General features: G+C 39.2%; 1 protein-coding gene across 3 annotated transcripts in view; it reads right to left on the bottom strand.

Moving 5' to 3' along the window:
- Window positions 1–23,724, bottom strand: part of ARHGAP24 (Rho GTPase activating protein 24) — a 208,951-nt gene that overhangs the window by 164,883 nt on the left and 20,344 nt on the right. For 2 of the 3 annotated variants that reach the window (XM_062623419.1, XM_062623420.1), the window contains one exon: window positions 6,080–6,282. In XM_062623419.1, the coding sequence (XP_062479403.1) occupies window positions 6,080–6,259 (180 nt within the window). In that variant the 5' untranslated portion in view covers window positions 6,260–6,282. Of the gene's footprint in view, window positions 1–6,079; window positions 6,283–23,724 lie in introns of those variants that run through there. The other variant, XM_062623418.1, reaches the window with a different exon arrangement.

The following is a 23,724-nucleotide window of genomic DNA, read 5'->3' as shown; positions in this document are numbered from 1 at the left end:
AACTGAAACTTAAAAACCATCTTCTTGGGGAAACTGAATTTCCAACTGCATAATCTGGGGCAAAGCACTGGGAATTGCCTGATTTTAGCACAGAATCCATAACCTTGCACAGTGTTTGGTGACATTCCTGTAATTAACATGGCAGTTAATGCTGGAGGAGAAACCTTTTTTCTCCCTGTGACAATTTTCAAGACTTCTACTGGGCTAAGCCCAAGGCCTCCTAAGTTTTTCAAAAGAATAATCACTGAAAATTCAAGGCCATATTTTTGGTCTGAAAGATGCAAAAAAAAAAGGGGATTAAAGTTGGAATTCAAGCCTCCAACTTGAGTACCTCAGTAACTGATCTAGCTATTCATCTCAGGCTGAGGACAGAAATTCAGTCCTGTGAATCTGAGAAACCTTTTGCAAGCAACAGAATAATGCTGTAAGAAACACCCTATTTTCAATTAAATTTAGCATTACCACAGTAATCCTTTTAGTACAAAATTCCCATGGGTATCTATCCACAAAACTGTATTACACCTTTAAAAACACATAAATCACTGCAGGAAAAAAAAAAAAAAAAAAGTCACTATGAATAAGTTGCTGAAACCTGCTGCAGTAAATTACTTAAAAACTTACAAAGGCATACAGGTATTAGAAACAGCAGAACCTTCTACTGTACGTAAAAGCTAATACCTATCTTTCAATAACCATCCCTATATTCCAGAAGTTTCAGTGCTTCAGTTACAAAAGCCTGCTTATATTCATGTACTTGAGGAGACATTCTGTGAAAACCCACAAAAAAAAGATTCAAAGCAGTCTGGGGCTTCCACTTCACTCTTCACACTGAATAGCTACTGCTCAGTGCGGGTAGCAGCTCACCACGTGAGAGAGACCAAGCCTTAGATGACTCTGCCTGTTGCCATGCCAGGTCATATCTGTTTCTGTCTCACACAGTAAAAACCATGAGATTCTGCTATTCACATTAGGCAGGAAACAAGTCTTCCTGCCTCATCTGAAAGTCAATCAGTGACAGAGTTAAGAAGTCAATTTTTTAGTTTAAAACTTGAGAGACCTTATGTTCAGTGGATGTAGATCAAGAATGATCAGAAAAGAAAAAAATGCCCTTGTCATAAATATCAAGGTATGTTACACAGAGGCTTCTCTTCCTTCAACTAAGTGTTTCAAGAAACAGGATATATCATTACACCAGGAACATACAGCTAACCCAAAATCTGCTTCTAGTTTGCACAAATACAAAACTGGAAGAAGCAGTACCCTACTTTAGTGAGCTTATGCAAAGTCATAAGCCATGAAGGGAAAGAAAATAAAGGAGAGCTCACACTCCAGACTGCTGAATTACCATGGGTTAACAAGAACAACCGAGCCACAAGTGCGCCAAGCTCGCTGCTCCTACACTGCTAAGGATTCATCCCATAGCACACATCCATCCCAAGACCATTTCTATTTCTTAGACTAATAGCAAGTGTTGTACCTAAAAAAAAAAAAAAAAAAAATCAAAAAATCTAAAAAACATTACTAGTGTTCTGGACACTTGCTGTTTTCACATCAAATACCCTACTTTGCTCCATAGAGTTTTGAGCCTGGCCCACAAAGGCAAGCATGCAGTGACTTCACATCCTCCCCTACACAGGAGCAAGGGACCTGCTCTTACACATCACGGCAGTATCTATTGAGAAGCTGTTCTGCTTGCTATGCTGCTCTTCAGTACTTACACTAAAGCTGGTTCTTGTAGCTTTCCAAAGACAAGGACCAGAGCAAATAGTACTCTGCTCTCCCTTACTAAAAATCCTCTAAGGCAAGAAGGAGAGGTGTTGATTTCTTGTGATGCAGTTCTGAAGTGCATATACAGTTAGGTTTTTTCCTCTAGCCAGAAATGTTATCCATTCCCTTTTAACTTGTAAAAAAAGCATGATGCTCAATCCTTATCATGTCCAATATTAATACTGAAGATTTCCCCTACCGACAGGCTAAGTTTCAAATTATGTAATTATTACATTAATTTCTATATAACATATTCATTAGAAGCTTTATATTAATTTTAAAATGCAACTGAAATCTGTAATGTTCCTTTTAATGCCATTAAATGGATTTTTCTGTCAATGAATTTTTTACATAAATTGAGTTAAAAGAGGCAGACATATTTTGCCAGAAAGCAATACTTCAGAATATTCTGTTTGCAGCTGTATTTACGATTCCAGCTGCCACTTACTTACAGTTTCAATCAAAGACCAATTAAAATTCCACATTTAAGATTCACACCTTAGCATTCAAATCTGCTGTCCCTTCCCAGGGTTTGTCTAAGATGCTGTGAGCCACTGAATACTGCTTAGCATTACTTACACCAAACAGTTAAGAACTAGGATCTAGAGGATAAAAACTGTGCAGCAAATGTTCAGAATGGGATATAAACTGAAATAGCAGATCATCATCTGCTTTCAGGCCTACATCAAGTATTTCTTGAAAGCTAGTTCATAGTTTTTTAAGATCTCGCTACTGTAAACACCTCAAATTCAAGACCATGAACCAAGTTGAGTGGCAATGACATAAAGTAAGTGCCTAAGACTAAAACACTGCTTTGACTGGATAAACTTGCCCATTTACAACCTCATACTGATGGTGCTCCATCACTACAGGTTACCTGGTTTTGCTCCCGTAAACACACTTCCTCAGTAACACCAGGAGAGTGTAACAGCAAAGCTGCAAGGAGATGATGCTTGGAAGCTCTCTCCTGTTGCTTATGAAACTACACAAAGATTATACTGTCTCACTGAGAAGGTGCTGACTTCCTCTGCCCATCTTCAGTTAAGACCATGCCAACCCAAAAACAGATAGAGAAGTCAACCACAGACAGAGAAAAAAACAAGAAATACATTTTCATGGTCTGCTTTTAAACAACAGCTGTACTGTGAAAGGGGGAATATTAAATGCCAATTTCTTTCAGCTGCCCACATTTCAAGTTTGGATAGCTGACCTTCAGATCTAGCATAATACTAGCTTTCTAAAGCACAATGCGGCTGTCAGGAGTAAGGTGACTTACAAAGACAGTAAAAAAATTGACAAGGCAATATCCAGTATAACTTCCAAATAGTCAAAATTACGCAGAATTATCAGACATCATAATTTATTTCTTCACATGCCTTGCTGATTTATTTGTTAGGTTTCCTGTCTTCTGGAATTAACTAGAGTTTTGCTATCCATACCTACATCTTCAGTAAACAGAAATGCCATCTTTGCCAGGTCCCCAAAGCCATTTCAAGGATATCAGAGCAAAAGGTATCTGCTATTCTTACTGGTAAAACTACAAGGGAAAGATTCTTGTGTTTGATGATGTTAAAGAATCAATGGCAATTCACTGACCTTGACTATAAGATGAACATCTGTGTGCTGATTTTTCTGCTGCTGTTCTTCACTAGCTCAGGATGCCTACAAGCATCTGAAACAGGCTGGCAGAGACATTTTCCTATACTCACACTGATAGTTAATGATTAAATTTAATAGTCTAACATCAAGGGGAAGTATACATATTGACTAAAGTGCATGTGATAGCTACCTGTATTACTAGCAGGAAACGAGCATGTTTCAGGAATTCCAAACATTTACTGATGGTTTAGACACAAATGTTATTTCTTTTCTTTAATCCCACCATACACAGTCACCTGCAGAACAGTCTGACAGATAATAGAATTTTTCTGTAATTCAATCTGATTCACATCTCCATCACATCCAAAAACAAAAATATCATGGCAGAATTTCTGGTGCAGACTGGACAGAATCCAAGCCCAAATGTTAAGCGGATTGGTGCGCAGGACACCTACTGATTTCATACCAGAAACTGGATTTTGCTTTCCTCTAATTTGCATTAAGGCTGTGAACACAAACTCACTGGCTTGTGTGTCCCCTCCTGCTGTCGTTCTTCCACCTTCTGTAAATGTACATAGAAAAAATGCGCAATTAGAGCATTCCTCAGGACAAGTAATCGCCACTCTCTGCCTCTTTCCAAATACAACCAGTCGGTAAGCAGAATAAAAACTACAATCCATTTGGGGAAAAAAAAACAAACCTCATTAACTCTCTTCAATTATATTATTGTCTAAAAGAATCATTGTACAATTGTACATTATACACGCTGTATAATCCAGTAGTGAATAAACAGTATTTATCCTAAATACAGACCAAATATTACATGGCTAATCTAATAATAAGTACTGCTTACTATTTCCTAAGGATATCCCTATGCACTGAAAATTTATGCTATCAGTGGAGTTCTTTGCTTTAGCTCTCCACAGTAATAACAACAGGGTTCCAAGAAGGTCATAGTGATTTTCTTATCTAAGTTAATGCAGCAAACCCTTCAGTGTAGTTAAATGGAAAAAAAAAACACTTCTGTATATGGCATTGAACCTAGGATGTATTTTAGGAACTGACAGTTGTGCAGCTTGTTTCAGAAACATTTCAAAGCTACACCAACATGAGAAACTGACTGATCCTAATCTGGAAAGGCCATTCCTTTTCCAAACCTATTGGCTTATTTTAAGTTACACTTCTGCTGGCACTTCTCCCCTCTTCCTGCAGCATCTCTCAACGGAAAACTCAAACAAACTTTCAGTTATTTAATCAAGTTATACCTTATCTATCAAAGGTATGAGAAGACCAAATTCACTACCTCTGTTTTGTAAAAGGTAAGTAGTGAAGTCAATAAAATCTTCTGAAGTCATCCTACAGGTCAGTGGTAGGCAGACAAGATGGTAATTTGGGCTCCATAGCGCTGTACAAAGTTCCACACAATACAGCATTGTGTCATCTCTCAAAAAGCAATGAAGTCCTTGCATGCAAACATACTAGCAGATGTCAAGTTCTAGGAAGCAGAGCTGTATTCTGGAAACCCAGCCTCTGGCCCATAGACATTTTTGTTTTGATGGCTGCTTTTACCTTCTTCATAAACACAATAGATACAGTGAAAGATACATTTGATTTCCCAGAAATTATTAGCTGTTTAATATTCAAAGTAGTCATAAAAACATGTTAATTGTTAATATGCAGTGTGTTATTAACCTATATGATCTGTGATAATTTTAAGGACAAACTGCTACCAAGGCTGTGAAATTGATACTCAGAAATTAACTAGTACAAGAACCTTCTTTGGGAACAATACCTCAAGACTGAACAGTTTTCTTGACATGTGCACCACAATACAAGCTGTAAAGCTTGACAAAACGCCATGACCTGTTCCATACAGGAAGATAGATTAGATGGGCTTTACATGTCTGAGAACAACTTGTTAAATTGCACATAAAGGTTCACCATCTAAACTTTAGTAGGCATAACAAATATGAGTGTGGTTATATTTTAATATCTGTACAGAAGTAACACATGTCAGGGCTTTTTCTGAAGTCACAAGCATCTAGGAAGTGATTAATACATAGAATTATAATACTCCTGTAGGTACTAGTAGAAGATCTCTCTTAATTTATTATCACAGAGGCTCAGGCCTGCCCTACCTTGAGGGGCAGCATTATTTACTCTACACTTATGGCACTCTCAAGATAAACGGCCTAAGGCATGCCGGTGAAAAAGCTAAACAAATAGGAAAACACATGAGCATTAAGAAGCAGTAAATCACAGCAGAAAGACAGCAGAAAGCAGGGTGTCCCACATTACAGACGGCAAAGTATTCAGGCTGCAGTCTTACAGGATTTCCTATTTAGGTAGATACAAAGTAGGGATACTCCACATTTTAAAAAGCAGAAAAATAAGCAGTACCTTTTCAAATACAGCTTATTCATCTGCCTCAGTCAAGTCCGTCTGACTTTCTTTTGCTACTTTAACTTCATGTACACTCCACTCCATTTAAAATTATGCAATCATAAACCTGACCTGGAAAACGAAGCTGTAGAAACAAGCCTAATGGGGAAACCACACTAACTGCCAAGGCCTGATTCAGTTTTGTATTCACTGTTATCAAAATCCCAAGTCATACTGAGTCAGTCACAGACATGAAAAGGTTTGTTTCTTTAAACACCAGACAACTCTGTTTTCATTAACTTATTTCCCTCTCTCACCTCCCATCACTCACCAAGGGCTTGGTTTCATCTTCATCTTTGAAATAGTAAAGCTGGTCACCCTTGAGAACAAACCAACGTGTGTGCCAGGTCTTGACAAAGCCTCCTTGCTTCCGCAGCCACCCGCACTTAATGGCACTGTGCCGCCCTTGGCTCGGTGTGGGAGTCTCTGCAGAGCCATTGTGTTCTTCCATGCTGGAACTGGGCAAGTCTCCTGCTGACAAAAAAAAACAAAAGAGGAAAAGGTAAATAATTAGATTATTATCCAGGCAGTAACTTGCTCTTTTCAACTCAGCTGGAAAAGAAATATGCCCCAGATACAAAGGTGTGCTAGAAAAGCATTTAGCATCTGTCTGCTTATTCTTAAGCACCCCATCGGCTGAGACAGTAACAATAACAAACTCAGTTGCTAAAAAGCAGGAAAGAAGCAAAAGATTTGTTCAAGTACAGTGTAAGATATTTCAACTAGCACTGAGGAAGACATCAGCTGTTTCTTGAGATGAGCTCTCCTGGATTATAGGCAGTAACAAGGAATGAATTTACAAAACATCTTTGGACTAAGGAAAGCAGTGTGCTTCTCACTACCGTACCTCCCCATTTAGTATTCCCTGACAGGTTTGCTGTTTTAAGCAAATATTAAAGAAGCCTCTGCTTCTCCAGGGCTTAATATACCCCACCAGACAAGCAGGCTTTTTTTGGTTTGTTTTACTAAAGCCCATTTAATGGAATGGTGGCAGTAAATACAAGAATAGCAAGCACCACTTGACCAAAGTGAGTGTGAATCCACTCTTTTTACAGACATTTTGCAAACCATGCAGAATTTTGGTGTGTCAACTCAAGGCGCAAGAAGTGTGTCAAAATCAGAGCTGAAGTGTGGAATTAAACTTGACAAAGTTTTATGTGGCTGCTCAGCCTTGTTAAAACTAAACTTTCTAACTATCTCTGGACAGAGATGGATCTTCCTGGTGGATTTTGTACACACAATCATGAGTCATGTTTAACCTTCATGGTCAAAAGGCTCTTCATGCTTCCCTATTAAGTCTACTAATAAGTCTGTTAAGCTCAACAAGCTCATGATTTTGAGTTTCAAGTTCTGATATTTTCAGTTGAAACACAAATCAAAGTGAGACATATACGTGCCAACCAGTGTTTACCTAAACAGAATAAAATATGACTATAACCACAAACACACCAGTGTGCAAAATTAACAGTGAAATTTCACTGTGCTTAAGTGCTTGAAGAACATGTTTCTCTTCTTCGTAGACTACCACTGGAAGCCTTTCTTGCCTAGTCAGGAACTTGCACAGCTGTTACACCCTGAGAAAAACAGCTTCATAAGCAATGATCTATTGGTTCCAAACATCAGGATGGGAAAAGAATAAAACGTTCTAAACACTGCAGGCAGGAGACAAGTCCAAGCCTGGCACTCCAGCTCTGATCCCCTGTACAGCAGTATGCTCCTGATCATAGTAAAACACATCAGCATTTCAAGGATATGTGCTCAGCTTCTAAGGTAGACCAGAAACAGAAACACACATTCATTCAGGAGACAAAGCCATCCCTCTGACAATTAATACAGCACTTTGGATAGTGCTGCATCATTGCAAAATAAACTGCAAAATAATCAAGCAAGAAGAAATAAATAGATCAATAGACTCCAGTCAGGAGTGGTTTTCAGCCCATTTTTTCCTTTGCCTTCTTTCTTCCTACTATTCACACTTATGCTCCCTTTGGAACAACTTCTCCACCTACCATAACTGATGTGCGTTTATACCTTTTGCTTTTAACACCCACACACAGCCTGTTGTTGTGTCCCTGCTTTGGGCTGGATCCTGGAATCTGATCTCCGTGATTAAAACTTAACTGCCCTGTGCACACTGATGGTAACGTGCCTCAACATGAGCACAGAGTTTTCACAGCCAAGTACCTGTTGTGGGATCAAACCTTAAATCACTCCTCTCAGAAAAGAGAAAATAACATCTTCCTCCTGCCCCTTTAGGATTTACCTAGAGTCACCCAGAACACTTGCACTGTTGCATTTACCTGAGCAGAGTGTCCTTGCAAAACGTACAAATGTGTCTGGCTCTCAAGAGAGCAAAGATTGGGGGTTTTGTGCCTAGGATTGCTATTTCATTTGAACAAGAACACACCAGCTGATAAACCCTCAGACCACACTGACAGAAGGTTTCTATGAGGGTTATGTATCTTCAGAGTACAAACTCTGAAAACTGCAGCTCTAGGGCTGCAGAGTATGTTAGATATTGCAGTGAGGTTTCTGAACTGAAACTTGCCTCCTTCCAATCTGCAGCTGCAAACAGAGATTTTACTAGCACTAGAAAAATTAATAGCTTGCTTTCTCAGTGCCTTTTCATAAATGTCTGCCCACACTTCTGGACTCTTATAATATTTTTAATTCACTTTGCTCTGTAATAATTAATTATGAATGCAACAAATCAGTGGCCAAGCAGCCTCTGAAAACTGTAAAGCTTTATCCCTGGATGCACAAGCTCTCTCACTTGTTACCTTAGCTCTTTAGGAGGAGGAAGACAAGTTAAGCAAAGTAACTTAGAGTAAGCAATGGTCAGACAATCTCTAAGAATCTACTTCATCCATACACAACAGGTTTTATGAAACTGACTTGCACCCTACCTCTGCTCATCACCATGTATGGTGAAAATGCGGCACCATTTCCAATGAGGACAGACTTATCTGTGCTATGTGAGATCATTCTCTCCAAAAGGAAATGCACCCAACTCATAATTAGTACTTTTTTTAATATGAGCAGAAATTTCTTGGATGCTGCTGTGTTTTGGCTAGTCCAAAGTAAATGCCAAGGAGCAGCCCTCCAACTCACATCCTTAGGAAGTGAATGAGCAAATACATTGTAAACAGCGGGTAAGTCATAGCAATTGAAAAAAAAGTGAAGAACAAAACCATTACCCTTAGGCTACCCCCTGCTCCTTGCTGCACAATCACAGCTCTCAGCCTCATCTAACCTGATCAGTTTATCTCTGCTACATAGGCCAGACTCAAGGCAGGAACAAAGGAAGAGTTCAAATACAATAATTACTTGTATCACTCCAGTGTTAAGGACACCAGGTCCCCATTACACTTGGACCACAAACAAGAATCTAAATACCAAAGTCAAAAGCAATTAACTGCTTGGATGAAAGGCTATTTTTAATTTAATCCCTCAAAGTCCTGTTTCACTGATGTTGACACCAGTGTACAAACTAGGCGTGTGGATTTTAGCTAGCCAGGGAGAAGGCTTGATGTACATCTCTTTGTCTGGTAAAATTTGTATCTTAAAGTATTTCTGCAATAGTAAAACAAATGAGGTGTAAGAAAGATGGCATTCAACTGCTCCCAAGTCCTCACAGGCAAGTATAAGATCTCCTTTGAAGCAGTAGTATGTCTTTGGACACTTTCTATGCAAAACAGTTGCATTATTTCATTTATTAGTGATTTAAATCTCTTCAGCAGCCAAAATTTAGCCACCCAACTTGTTTTTGCTAAAAGGAATTGTATTTAGTCATGAGATTAAGTTTATTTGTTATTTTGCATCCCTCTTTGCCTTTCAGAAAATGCCTACTACAAACCAGACTCAGAATCAGAAATTCCAGCAGCTGGCTCATTTTCACTAGTTGTTTTTACAGCTGTTTCAACACCAAGATCATAAAAATAAATTGCAGAAATATCAGGGCGCTGGCACTGATGCAGAGAACAGTGAGGTGCAAACACTATGTAAATAACACATGACAAAGTGTGGAATTACATCAACATACTGCAAGTCCTCTCATAAAATAAGGCAGAAAGCCATGCATTTTCAAGCACTAAATGAGCGCACTCCTCAAACCCATCTTCTGAACGGGAAACATAATGTGTTTGCTGCCAGAGTCAACTCTACTAACTTGGCCAACCTCCAGTTTTGGTAATGACCAGAACTGAACAAATGCTACACGGTCTATTTGTTTGGGGCTGGCTGTGGGCTAACTCTCCTGGGCTTGTCTGGACATTGGGAGTGCAAAGTAAACAAAATGAGAAATGTTCCCTGACACACTGGCCCTGCATCAACATCTTAAAATCCACAGAGCCCATCACCAACTACTGCTGCTGGTCCCAATCCAATCACCTTCTGCTCCCATAAGGGCATCTGCCTCTCACAATAAGTCTGTCTAGAAGGCAAATAACTGCATGTATGTTCTCCTTGCCAATGTGGAAGGTGCCACGCACAAAAAGCAGGGATGTGTTTCTCCTCAACTACAACCCACTCAGTACCTGAAATATGGAACTGGGCAGCACCCCCAGATCCCAGCACTTTGGCAGGAAATAGTCAGAGAAAGTCATTAAGGCACAGCAAATCCAGTTACAATGAATAGTCACAGGATTGCACCACGATGACCCATTTGGCAAGAAATTATGATGGTTTGCAGTATGTTTTTATTCCCACTGAAATTTCCCATGGCCAAGATAGCACATTTTAAGCATGCAGAACATCATCTGAGTTCACTTCCAGCAACCCTTCTTCATCTTTGCCATTGCTCAGATGCCTTATCAGATCCTTTGCAGCCCAATGTCAGCCTGGCACAAAAACAATACAGATGAGAAGCATCTAAGCACCATACTCCTCGAGCCTGTTGCACGGTCAAGCCCCAAAAGGGCAATCAACGCAACAGATAGCCGGTAAAGGTCTGCAGTTTTGCAGCAACAGTTGGCCAAATGAGGGAGGTGATCCTGCCCCTCTACTCTCCTCTCATGGGACCCCACCTGCAGTACTGCACCCAGCTCTGGGGCACCCAACACAAAAGGGACCTGGAGCTTTTGGAGCAAGTCCAGAGGAGACCACAAAGTTGACCAGAGGCTGGAGCACCTCTCCTGTGAAGACAGGCTGAGAGAGTTGGACTTATTCAGCCTGCAGAAGAGAAGGCTCCGGGGAGACATTCAAGCAACTTTCCAGCACCTGAAGGGGCCAACAAGAAATGTGGGGAGGGACTTTCTACAAAGGTATGAAGAGACAGGATAAGCGGGAATGGATTTAAACTGACAAACAGAAGGTTTACATTAGATACAAGGAAGAAATTCTTTACTGTGAGAGTGGTGAAACACTCACACAGGTTGCCCAGAGAAGTTACAGCTGCCCCATTCCTGGCAGTGTTCAAGGACAGGAAGGACAGGGCTTTGAGCAACCTGGTCTAGTGGAAGCTGTCCCTGACCATGGCAGGGGGGTTAGAACTAAATTATCTTTAAGGTCCCTTCCAACCCAAACCATTCTGATTATAATATTCCAAGTATCTGCCAAATACATATGCAGCCACATATACACATATGAAATTTATAAAAATCTGTGACACAATGGGTCTGTATAAAATTAGATTACTTCAGTATTGCACCACTTACATGAAGAGATAGAACTCACTTTTCGAGTGATGTCTAATTCTGAGTTCATTTCTACTTATTTCCCATGAGCTATATAAATGCCTAAGTTTAAGGTTATTAGCATCTTTCTGGCATGGAGTGCTGTCTCTGACCAATGAGTTTCCTTTTGATTTTTCTTGGTGTAGTCTGGCTAGGTAAGAAATTCATAAAACCATTTAGCATGTTAAATTACTGTCTGCATTTATCTTACTTGAAGTATGTTCCAAGACACCTGAATCTCTGCTACACAAGGCATGTGTGTGTGAGAAACTGCTGCAGGAAGCAAAAGAGTGGCCTATTTGTCACCATCAGGATGTTTCCAATAAGTTGCTACTCATCCATTGTGTCAACAGGATTTTGCACATGGAAGGAGAAAACATGTCAAAGATGTAAAAAAGTACTTTAAAAGAGTAGACTAGTGCTTAGCAGCCATTTTACAAGATGCACACTGCAAGGCATGTCTCAAGTTCTGTCTCTGCAAGGACAGATTTTAAAGCATTCCTGCCTTGCTCTTTTTCAAAAGCTGTGGCAGTGCACTTGCCAGTAGCTTTCCTTCACAGGCCTTTAGAACAGACGTTATACTTCTATATCGAAGGTTTTCCAAGACATCTGAGAAACCTTTTGCACATCTGGCAGTTAATACTCCTAATCACAGATACAGGTGGCTCTTCTGCATTCTCCAGTCTCATTTTGGTCCTATCAGGGATAGCTTGAAGGTATTTTGTTTGAAAGAATTTTTCTTCCAAAGCCTAAATAATTACTACTTAGGCAATAAAAAATTGGGAGAGGTACTATCATCAGTCAGATTGTAGAAGGCCTGATCCACTGCCCAATGAAGCTAAGGGAAAAACTGCCATTACTCTTCAATGCATTTTGGGATCAGATGCAAACCCAAGATCCAATAATTTTGCCAGAAAACTGAGGTGTGGGTCAATTATAACTCTCTAGTACATGATCTGCATTTCAACGCCAAAACCACCCTACAGATAATCCTACAATAGCCAAACTTTTGCAAGCCTACTGTTTGCTTACAGGAATTCAAGCACAGCTATAAATAGCCTAAATTAAATGGGACCAAAAAATTTATGAAGAACATAAGAACGTATTCAAATTCTTGTGAATTACAATGGGAATTAGTTAGCAAATTATGTCAGACACCTTTGAAAACATCAGCTTTTATGCATGTGCATTTCTCTTCTGTGGTTATGACTGTGCACAGTTTAAACCCTATAGATGAGGTCTGGATACTTCCCCACATCATAATCCCACAGCACCAGCTACATTAGTCACAGTGTGAATCTGCCCACTGTCTAGGATAACTGATAGGCATTAGACCTACCTTTTAGGAATCCCGTAACAGACTAGTCTCCCCAAAAACTTCTGCCCTATTATGTTCAGGACAGCACTTTACCCAAGCTGGTGGACAGGAAGCTGAAGTGTGCCAGATGCTTTGCAGTTGCTCTTGAAATAGCAATGATCAATAGTAGTGCCTCCATATTCAGAGTGGCTTTGGTATAAAATGCTGACAGATGGGGGAACTACAGAGTCAGAACCACTTCCCTCTGCTTTGACCCTTCTGTAGTCAGCATTGAATGGAGCTCAAAGTTAGTTTTAAACACATAATTTCTCTACTCCTTTTCATAGAGCAACAAAATCATATTGGCTGCTTTGGTAGAAATATCTAGGCAACTGAATATTTCAAAGCTTCCCCTGTATCTGTCAGCAGCAACATTTAGACAAACCCTTTCTTGTCTTTCTATTACTGTTGGTGGCAGCAGGAAGCATAATGAAGTTGCACAGCTAAGAGCATTTTCCCCATTACAGACTGTCTTCTGACAACCAGAAATGACACTTTGTTCTCTTCATCACTTCCTAATCCCACTGCCTTTTCTGAGTCAAGACGGACTCCCACTGTAGGAGACTTGTGTAACTGACAGACATTTACATAAAATGTGTACAATGTGCCTGGCTGTCTTTCCTGAAGTGCAGATACACCATGTCTGATTTAGCAGTGATTATGAAATGCCACACCACAAAAAAAGTTTTGAAGCCTTAAGGAGCAACTTACAAGGTTATTACTGTCTGTTACACTTTTGTATGTTACTCATTATGCACATACATCCCCAGCTGTTTCCTCACATGGTAGCACACAGCTGCAACACAACTACCAAAGTGACCAGAAAAGTGAAAGTGTGATAGATTGGAGTAGTCCCTCATCTTCCAGGTTTCTGCCCTGGCTTCCACTTCAGGTGTCTTAATCTGTAAAACTGGCAATGCTAGAGGCAAATTGCACACAGCAGAAAACCAGCTGTAGCTATCTGGAGAAGCATACAAAACTACAGACAAGACAGAAAAGAACCTCTGGTAGCTGAAGGGTCAAGTGATGAAAGATGGACAAAGAAATGCACAGCAGTTGGCAAGTCTTGCAAGCTGAAATACTGAGCAGCGAAAAGGTCAGGGAGTATGTCAAAAGCAGCATCTGGAACAGCAAAAAGATACTCCAACTCCCACATGTCTCTCACAACCAATGGGTTATACTGCATCTGAATATCTAAACACTAAAAACCCTCAAACCCTGTTTATAGCTTCATACTTTACATGGAGAAAGTGATCGTAAAGGCAGCTTAACAGTAACTTATTTCCCACATGTGAGTGGATGAATACTTCAGTATTCACTGGGTTCACTTACAAAAGACTTGATTACGAGTTATGTCCAAACATGATCTCAGAAGATGATCTCTCAAAGCATAAAAATAATCTCTGGCACTACACTTTGTTTTCAAAGACTGATGGCAAAATGCATTGGGAGTATGGATGTCAGCAGCTCTCTCAGTGAATCACAGAGAATGCAATGAGGCTGCATGCTTTATCCAACACAACAGGAGCTTCCATGTTGTGTTCACTGCATTCACTGCAGTTCAGGCCTTCCACATTCTTTGTAAAATTGACCAACAGAATTAAGATGTTACAAGCTATTCCCTAAGTATGCTGGTAGGCAGGCAAAATATATTTCAGTTTGCTGACAGCAGCAAAAGTCCCCTCCCAAACCTGCTGCAATTATTAATCAAAGGAACACACAGGTTCTGCAAAAAGGGTTTGTGGTTTCTGGAAAGTGGGAGGAAGGAAGAGGAACATTTGCTGCCTGGCCTGCACTTCAAATTCATCTTTCTCAGAGCAAACACAGTCCCAGCAAAGCCCTCATTCTGGCAACAAGAGGTTAGCACAGCAAATACTGGCTAATGACATCTCCCTTGATCCACAGATGTTTAGAGCATGAGGAGCCTTATTTCTGGGTGCCTTCATAGAAACTTCAGTGAAAACAAAAGAAGATTCATCCCACCCCATAATTACCTTTTAAGTCTAAGCGTTAGTTCACATTTGATAAACAGAAGTCTGTGGACTTATTTTTGACATATTTACTATTACCATTTCATGCAAAATTACTTCCTTCTGCTTTGTGAAGAACAATGTAATGTGTTTCCTTTTCAGATCAAAGAAGTTCAAGTAACAGCAGCAGCATTTGGTATCTGGCTGAGAGATCCTCTGAAGCAGACATCTGACACTTGGAAATGTGTTCCCCTGAAGTACCATGGCATCACTGGAACGTGCACTTGGGAGCATCCTGCCCCAGTGTCTCAGAGGAACTGACAGAATTACAGCATCTGCATGCACTGAAATTCAGAATTACCATGCTCATTTCTCACCCACTCCAGAGGCTCATAGACAGTGCAGTACCGAGAGGCAACTGTAATGGCACGTGTGTCCATGTTACACATGTATTGTATGCATCCAAAAAGAGTATATGGACAGCAAACAGCTAGGCACATACTGTACACAGGTAGTGAGCACCCACTCAGCTTCAGAGAGCACCTTGGCACCTTCCCAAATTAAATAAACACAGGCACATCAGAACCAAAAGCTTAAACTTGGCATACTCAATGGGGCATCCACTTCCATTCCTACTAAACTCACCACCAGAGCCAAGACAGGTGTTCCTCTCTGCATGCCAACCCCAGCAGGACCTAAATTTAAAACAGACCTACTTTTAAACTGAAATCAATATAGTCTCAATGCTGTTCAGACATGTTTTATATTAATGGTAATTGCCTCTGTTACTTAAAAACATTAACCATACTGACATAAATTTCTATGTTATACTACTGAAGACAATATAGTCACCATTTTTAAAAGCAGATATGTATCTTTACATGGAAAAAAACAGCTCAAAATAAGCACCATTACTTTGTCATTGACACTCCCATCTTTTGCCCAGGAAAAGCATTCCTTTGTGCTTACGGAATTAACATTTTACTTTTTAAAAGCAAAATTAGCATCAGGAAAACAGTGTCCACAATCCTTCCTATATATTTTAGAAAGCAGCAATGAGTATGTTATGTCATCTAAATTGTTCTAGTAAACGAAAAATTATACTATACTACACTAATAAAATCACTCTGGCACTGCTCTTTCCAGTGAAGCTCTAAGTGAATTCTGCCCCCAAATTCCTAGGCTAGGACCAAGACACTGCCCCTTGACTGTAAAAGTAATTCATATGGAGGAATGGTATAATACATGTGATCCTTATCCTTTAAAACGTCAATCTGTGCATGGATGCTGACAGCTACTCTTCCAGCTTGTACTGGAGGAACCATTAAAGACAAAGATGCAACTCTACCGTATTGCACCCACAGTCTTCATTTTATTACTATATCCCACAGTTAAAAGGTAATAGCATTCTGTGTTCACTCATGTCTTTTTGTTCAATGCATAAAATGCATGTGAAATCTGCACAACATAGAACATAACTGCATGCTACCACAGTGAGTAGCCTTCCTCCTCATATTTGTCTGCTATGTGAATTGAATGAGAAGCAGAATTCAAAATCAAGAGCATGTTAGCAAGTCATCTTCAGCAACCTGGAAGTTAGCTAAAACCATATAAAGATCTTTTTCCAGCATTGCTCTCCCCCACCCAAAAGTGAAGACCAAGTTAAGTTATTCACTTAGTAAATGTTTCAGGAACAGAAGACATGGACATGTTACTTACCTACACAAAACTTAAGATTTCTTGGTTTGTTTACTTTAAAAAAGCACCAGCTAGTAGAAAAGCAACATCAGGCACTCCCCAGGTTTTCAGTAGGCCACAGAGACGCAGATGCATTAACTAGTACTAACACCTCAGAGGAACAGCCACAAAAGCAGAAGAGAAACAACCCAAAGATGGCAGGTCCTGATGCTGCAGCCACTTTGAAACTGTGCTATGCATGTTCATGTTTACATAGTTCAGTTTATTCAGTGTCTACTTTAAGAGAGGCAAAGTATCCTGAGAATATAAATGCCTTCTGCTATGAATGACAGTGCTCATCAACAGCATAAAATAATGTTAAGAACAAACCAGCAAGATCTACCTTCTCTTTGTTAACTCCCTTTATAGTAAGGAAAGTCTGTGTCTTACCTAAGTCACTATCTGTAGAGCAGCATATCAGCATGCCCAAGGGAAAGGAAGTTATCACCTACATTCAGAGGACCTTCCTATTTCACGTTACTGTAGTCAAAGCAACAGAAAAGCCTTGCAGCCCTCCCCACAAAAATAGTCCATTTCTGTATGGACATCATTGCACTGCACTGTTGCTTTTTGATTTTTCTTTCTCTCCCCATTTATCCTGACAAACAGCTGTAATTTCACAAGCCTGCAACTACTGCCTTGGACAATTACTCCTTGAAAAATGAATCCCATGAACAGCTTCCTCTAATTTGTGCGTGAAAGGGTTAAAAAAACCTCATTGTTTGGGCTTCTCTTTTTAGAAACCCAAATGTGCAGAACTTACTTCAGCGTTACCCATGTTACCACTAATTTTAACTAAGCTCATCCCTTACAGCATAAAGTTGAAAGTACACATGGACCTGGATCTAGGTCATACGTAGCACTACCAGAAAGATACAGTGCTATATTAAACAAAGGATGTTTCTTCTGCACCAACAGTGCCCTCCCTTTTCATCACGCTTACAACACTTGTGCTTAATTCTGAAGTAGGGTCAGCGCTAGCTTTGAAAACAATGCTAGTTTACCTCCATGATACACATTTGCATTTTGTGATGATATAAGTTACTCAGCACACTTCAGCTTTTCTTCTTCCCACCTCAAAAATTTGCTGACTGTAACAAATCAACAGGGAAATAAACACATAAGGATAACTCTTGAACAATACCAGTTTCTTAGGGAGTTGCCAAAAGCCACAAACCATGCTAACACATCAAGATGCTTGGAGACCCAGTTAGATAATATTGCACTCTTAATTTCATGACAGTGTCCGGAAGTTACCTATTAGTTTGCTCAGCTAGCTAATAACACTGTTTCATCCCCATCCCTACCCTCTGCCTCCCTCCAAACTACATCCACAATTAGGACTGAATAAAACTTATTCCCATTTGCAGCACATCATCAGAAGCAATAAATCACAGGACAGAAAAAGTAACCGTGTTCATGTGGCTGTGACAGATACAAGTTAACAGCAGACAACAGTCACCAACTTGCCAAGCAAGCATGGTTTGAGGACTAGGACCACAGGCTGATCTACTCATTTTGCTGTGCTCATGCAATGCTATCATGTCTCTAGCAATGCTGTTGGCTGAGGTCCTTGATTCTGTGGGAGCATGGAGTTAGCTTGTTCTTGACCAGCAGAAATGTACATTCTTGGTCTCAATGCAGACTGCTCTTCCTCTTGCACTTCAAAAGGAAAAGCAGTTTCATGCAAAGTAACAGTCATTCCTCTCTCAGTACCTATCCTTTTAGCTCTTTAAGCTTCAACCCTTTGCTGACACCAGTCTTTTAAAAATCATCCTCATGAGAAGAAAAATCACAACTCCTCTGTGATACATACTATCAGTCAACCAGTGTTAATCAGTTAACAACACAGAACAACAAAGTAAAGAAGGAAATAAAACAGAAGGGCCTTCCTACATGTAGAGTATCAGAATGAACAGGGTCTTCCCAGCATAATAGATTCACCATATAAAGCTGGGAGGGACATACTTCCTAAGCAATGCCCGTAACAATAAAAATCAAGGAAGCTTGATCCCCAATCAAATGGTATGAACAAGGATTTTTACCTTAAAAGGACAAAAAAATAGAACTGCACTGATCTAATTCATACTCCAATCTAGAACATGAATAGACAAAAAGGAGAACAGAAATACAGTGCAATGTAGCCCCTTGCACTTCCATATCAAGTATATCTTCAAGACACTATTGCGCTCATGAAGAGAGATGTCAAGACTCTCAAGTGACATTTTACAAAAATTCCTACCCATATTATTAATCTCTTATTATTAGTTGAACTGTTGATTTCCTTTCTTGTACAACTTGTACATGGTAGTGACCGTATCCAGTTTCAAGCTCTGTTCAAGGTCCAATTCATCCTCATGTTCCTGCAGTTTCGCTTTTCTAGAAGTTTCAGGAGCCTTAAGTAATGCATATGTAAGTCTTATCTTCCCCTTCTTTCTGGTGGCTACAGGTTATGGAAAACAGGACCAAAAAAAATCAAATTCCTTTCATAGAATAAGAATTTTTCCCTCTGTCTTTGTCACGTTTGAATAGTAATTTCAAAAGGATTTATTTTTATAATTAAGGACACCTTTTTTTCCTCACTTGTAACCTTCAGGTTATCTATAACCTCTGCCAACACTGTCATGCATTTCAAAAGCAACATGTTTTTTCAGTGCGGGAAAACAACAGAAGTTTAAATCAGTGCCTCATAAATTCAAGCAGCTCCTTACTTGCCTAAGCACAGACTGTTCAAAGATTTATTTTTGCAGAATAAGGTGCATTCTGGAAAGCATAAATTACATAAGGTGACTGCTAACAGAAATACAGTAATCAGCACCAGATTTTATTCCATATGCAAGCCAGTGCAGAAGTACTCAGGAAAAGTTGTAACTGTAACTTTTATTATTTTAAAACTATCAGCTATGTATAATTTTTCATCAGGAATTACAAACCTCTAAAACAAACACTGCAGAAAAGACACTATAAGGCAATTAATCTATTCTTCTAGTAACTTTACACTTGACTTCTCTTTGCACCTACAACACTAACTACAATTGTATGTTTTTTATCTACTCTTGATAAGCTAATGATTTGAATGTTACGCCTGTTCTAAGTTGGAAGGTAAAATTTCTAGGTATCAGCCCCATAGGAAGTCATTTTTGCTCAAAATTGTCTGTTTTACATCAGCTTGATTCATCACTTACCTAAATTTAGGTTTAACTAGAACAGATGCAGACAGAGTGAGATTTTTCAAATTATCTTCTAATAGATATGATGGTTCTCAAGACCATTTCAACATTTACAAATGGAAAATATAGTTAATCTTTTAAAAAAAATAAAAGGTTAGCCAGTGTAAATAATGGATGACATTGCAGCAACAACTGGGTTTTCTAGAAAACTCAGAGAACTTTGTAGTCTGTCTGCAGGACAGATGCTCTGATTATTGTCTTGTGACTCCAGTTCTTTCTTTACAGTAGATCTGAAAAAGCTTTTCTAATTTTTCACTTTTTTTTTTTTGTTTGTTTGCTTTCAATTATTCTTAAGGCCTTTGTCTTTTAGAAGACAGAGACTGCTGGTGCCGTTTCAGAACAGTTAAACAGCAAGACTCAAACAATTCCGTGACTTTGTATTTTTTAACAAAACAGTCAAATGTCCTGAAAGAGCTAAAAAATAGCTTTCTACATCAGATTTTCAGAATTAACCGACAGAAGAAGAATCAAGCACACCTAACAGCTGTCAAACCTGCGGGTTTTGTGGAAGGCATTCAGCTTCCCTGACAATAAGCTGGTAAAGGAATCAGGAATCTGGATGAAACACATACAAAACACACCAATGCTTAGAAGCACCAATGCACATTGCCTCTTGAGATGACAAATTTGCCATGTGCTTCAGTGAAATAAAAAATGAAATTGTTCATTTGGTTGCTATTTGTGACTAGGCATTGTAACGGAGTGATATCATCTACTTACCTTCCACATCAAGACCAGCTGAAGAGTCTAAGCTTAAGATACTAAGATATCAAACATCACCAACTGTACTTTGTTAGGATATGCAAGAAACCTACAGGACTAGCTGTCTTATTAAGGACTTTAGGTCATCACACAAACTCATGCAACAAGACCTGAGCAGTGGCAGGGTTCCTCTACCATACACCAAGAGTTAGTGTCAAACCACAGCCAACCTAATGAGTTCAGCACTGGCTCATTGCAGCCCTTTAAGCTCAGGCCACACCAAAGAGGTATGGACCCTAACCTATAAATAGATAAAAGCAGCTAGAATTTGGAAATCATCTCCGCTTTACATAAATACAGGAACAACTCCAATTTGATGCTTTTGCTCACAAAGTACTTGCAGTTACAGTTCAACAAGAACAAAATTATGTTTCCGGCATTCCAGCTTTCTGCTAAATTAGATGCAGATGATGAAGGTTTTTTCCAAACATATGGTAGACAATGCAGCTGAAATCTCAGCTAGGCCTTGAAAGATCCTGTACATAAAGCATTAAGCTTTCTACAACACACTGGGAATCAAGGGAGGGAGTAGCTACTATGATTTCACTTCACAGTGTGATTTAGGATGATATTACGAGACAGAAATGTTAAAAGAAAGTAATAAAAGCCTTTCATGTACCCTCAAATAAAGTCAGATGTTCAAGTCTCATGTATCTGGACAACCTCTGCTTTCAATGGAAGCCTGATCTCCACTTCAAAGGGAGGAAATTAGACAAAAGGAGAAAGAATGTACACCTCTCAGTACTGTCAGGCCCAGGAAACCCAAGACCAAAGGACTAAATTCATCACTTTCCCAACGCCCTCAAGACAGACCAAAGCCTACAAGATATTTAACTGAGAGAGAAATTGAAAGCACAAGCTTTTCCAGTCTTCAATCTCAGCGACCGGTTTATAAACCTTGCCCATTTTATTACTTGAATAGTCAATGCACAGAAAGAACATTTCTGTATGTCCATTAGTAATACAGCTTCTGGTTAGGGCTGCAAAAAGAAGCAATGCCATTTGCCATGTGTAGGTGGCTTAGTTCTTTTAATTGGTGTTGAAGGCAGCAAACAAAAGTTTAACCAGATTATATGTTTAGCTTCCTCAATTTTTAGTTTGTCCTCAAATATTAACACTGAATACAAAACATTGAAAGCACACAGATAAAACCCAGATTCCCGGCTTTTTTCCTCCATTCTGAAAATACTTCTAACACTTTAAAAGTTATTCAATGGTGAATGAATTATTCTTCCAATGCTCCATTCTTTGTTATGTAGTTTGATAAGAATTTGGTTTGATCTGTAAGCTCTGCAATAAGTAGTTTTGCCACTTGGGAGCAGATTGTATATTTTTCATGTGATACCTTTCTCTAGTACTTGCTGGTGATTATTCAGCAAATTGTCTGCCCATGCTAGAAGTTGATGCTTTAGTCCTCACACAGAATATGTTTGACACGTCTCCAAAGGAGCAGCTATTTCTGGCTTAAATGCCACAAAAATTTTGTGAATAGGTTGCAAGTTCAACCATTACCACTGCATTTCCAAGCATACACACAAGTTGTTCAAGTAGGGTCAAATGTTTCTTATCAGACATACATATACTTCACTGAGACTATTCACATGAGTAAAATACATAATATAGCTAGTATTACTCATCTAGCCATACAGGTACCCTGTTCACATTGATACAGATTCTGTATAGCTACTGAAGAGTTAATATTGTTGAAAACTTATCTGTGCATTGCTAACTTTTCAACCTTTTCATGCAACTCCTATTACAAGACAGATATGAATAAATTCAGCTGGAATCCACACCAAAACTCACTATTTCCAACAGCTTTTCTTTTTTGAGATCTTGCAGGGAATGCAGGTTCTTCAACTATCTTTGCAAGAACATATTCTGAAATAAGTTTGCTACAAAGAAGGCAAGTACAACCTGTACTGGCTGGCTTCAGAACAACAAAACTAAAAATCTGTTTGAGTTTTACATCTATCTGCTCCACTCATACATCATCTATAGTCCTGGACACAAGCAAAGCACTGTTCTATCAATAGTGTATCTATTTTAATTGTCACTAGTGCTCCAAATGACAACACACCCAACTGCTGCAGTGTAAACTCACACATGCTCAAGCTTGTGCATGTACCAGCAAAATTACAAACTGAGATGGTGGCTAGCCTGCAAGGTACTTATGAGGAGTTAAATTCAATTTAAGCCCAGGTAATCTTTAGCCTTTTGAGAAGGAGGGAGAAAGTTGCTCTGAGTTTTTACAAAACAGTTTCCATTAAGTGGTAAAGTTGCACTACAGGTGAAATTTTCACTTATGGTCCAAAAGTTACTGGTTTACATCTCTGTTTCTGGGATGCTGTTTTTAAACAGATACATGAACTTTATAACATTCCTTTAAAACAGATGCAAACTACAAATTACATGTGCATGAAAAAGCAGTGCTCAGCGATACATACTTTGCAATGGATGCAATAAAAAAGGAACAATAAGACCTGATCAGGGATGATGGTAGTGTCAGAAACTGTACTTTAAAATGGCATGTCTATCAAGTAACATATTCAGGTTGGGCAGATTAGGATGCATTCAGCCAATAAGTTTGTTCATTAATTGGTCCAGCACAACTGTGTTGTTAATGCAGGAAATACAGATCAGTTAACCTATAACTTGTTTCATTTAGATAAACTGATTTTCATAAGAACCGGTATGAATCAAAACAAGGTCAATCATTTTGCTTTCTCACATTTGCCCCTCTACTGAATTCGTGGTTCAGATAATGAGTTACAAACAGGTATTTGTAGCTAACCTAGCCCACAGCCATGCAAGCTGCTTTACTGGTTGGCAAGACAGACAAATACTGGAATCCATTCCTGGCAAAATTTTAAAGAGAAACAAGTTCTTGAGACACACCACCTCTTTGATCTTGAAATCCCTCCCTCCTCAGCAACCATTTCAGGATCTAGCTAATCTTTCACTGAAACTGAAACTGAGCAGATGAGATCCTTTTCAGCATCTGAGCATTGAAAATCCTGTAAAGCCCATATTTTTCAAAATTATTCATTATTGCATTTTTGTAAATTTACCTCAGTTTATTTCTTCTGCTCAAAATTAGCAAATGAACATTCCATTTGTAAATATTTTGGGACTAGCAAAGTATGTTCCCAGGAATTTACTAGGCAAGTGTTTAGTTACTACTACTT

This window comes from Pezoporus occidentalis, unplaced genomic scaffold (genome assembly GCF_034315485.1).
Source record: "Pezoporus occidentalis ecotype Australia unplaced genomic scaffold, CSIRO_AGI_Poc_V1 ctg252, whole genome shotgun sequence".
NCBI classification, from domain to species: Eukaryota; Metazoa; Chordata; class Aves; order Psittaciformes; family Psittacidae; genus Pezoporus; species Pezoporus occidentalis.
This window is presented reverse-complemented; position numbering and strand designations above follow the sequence as displayed.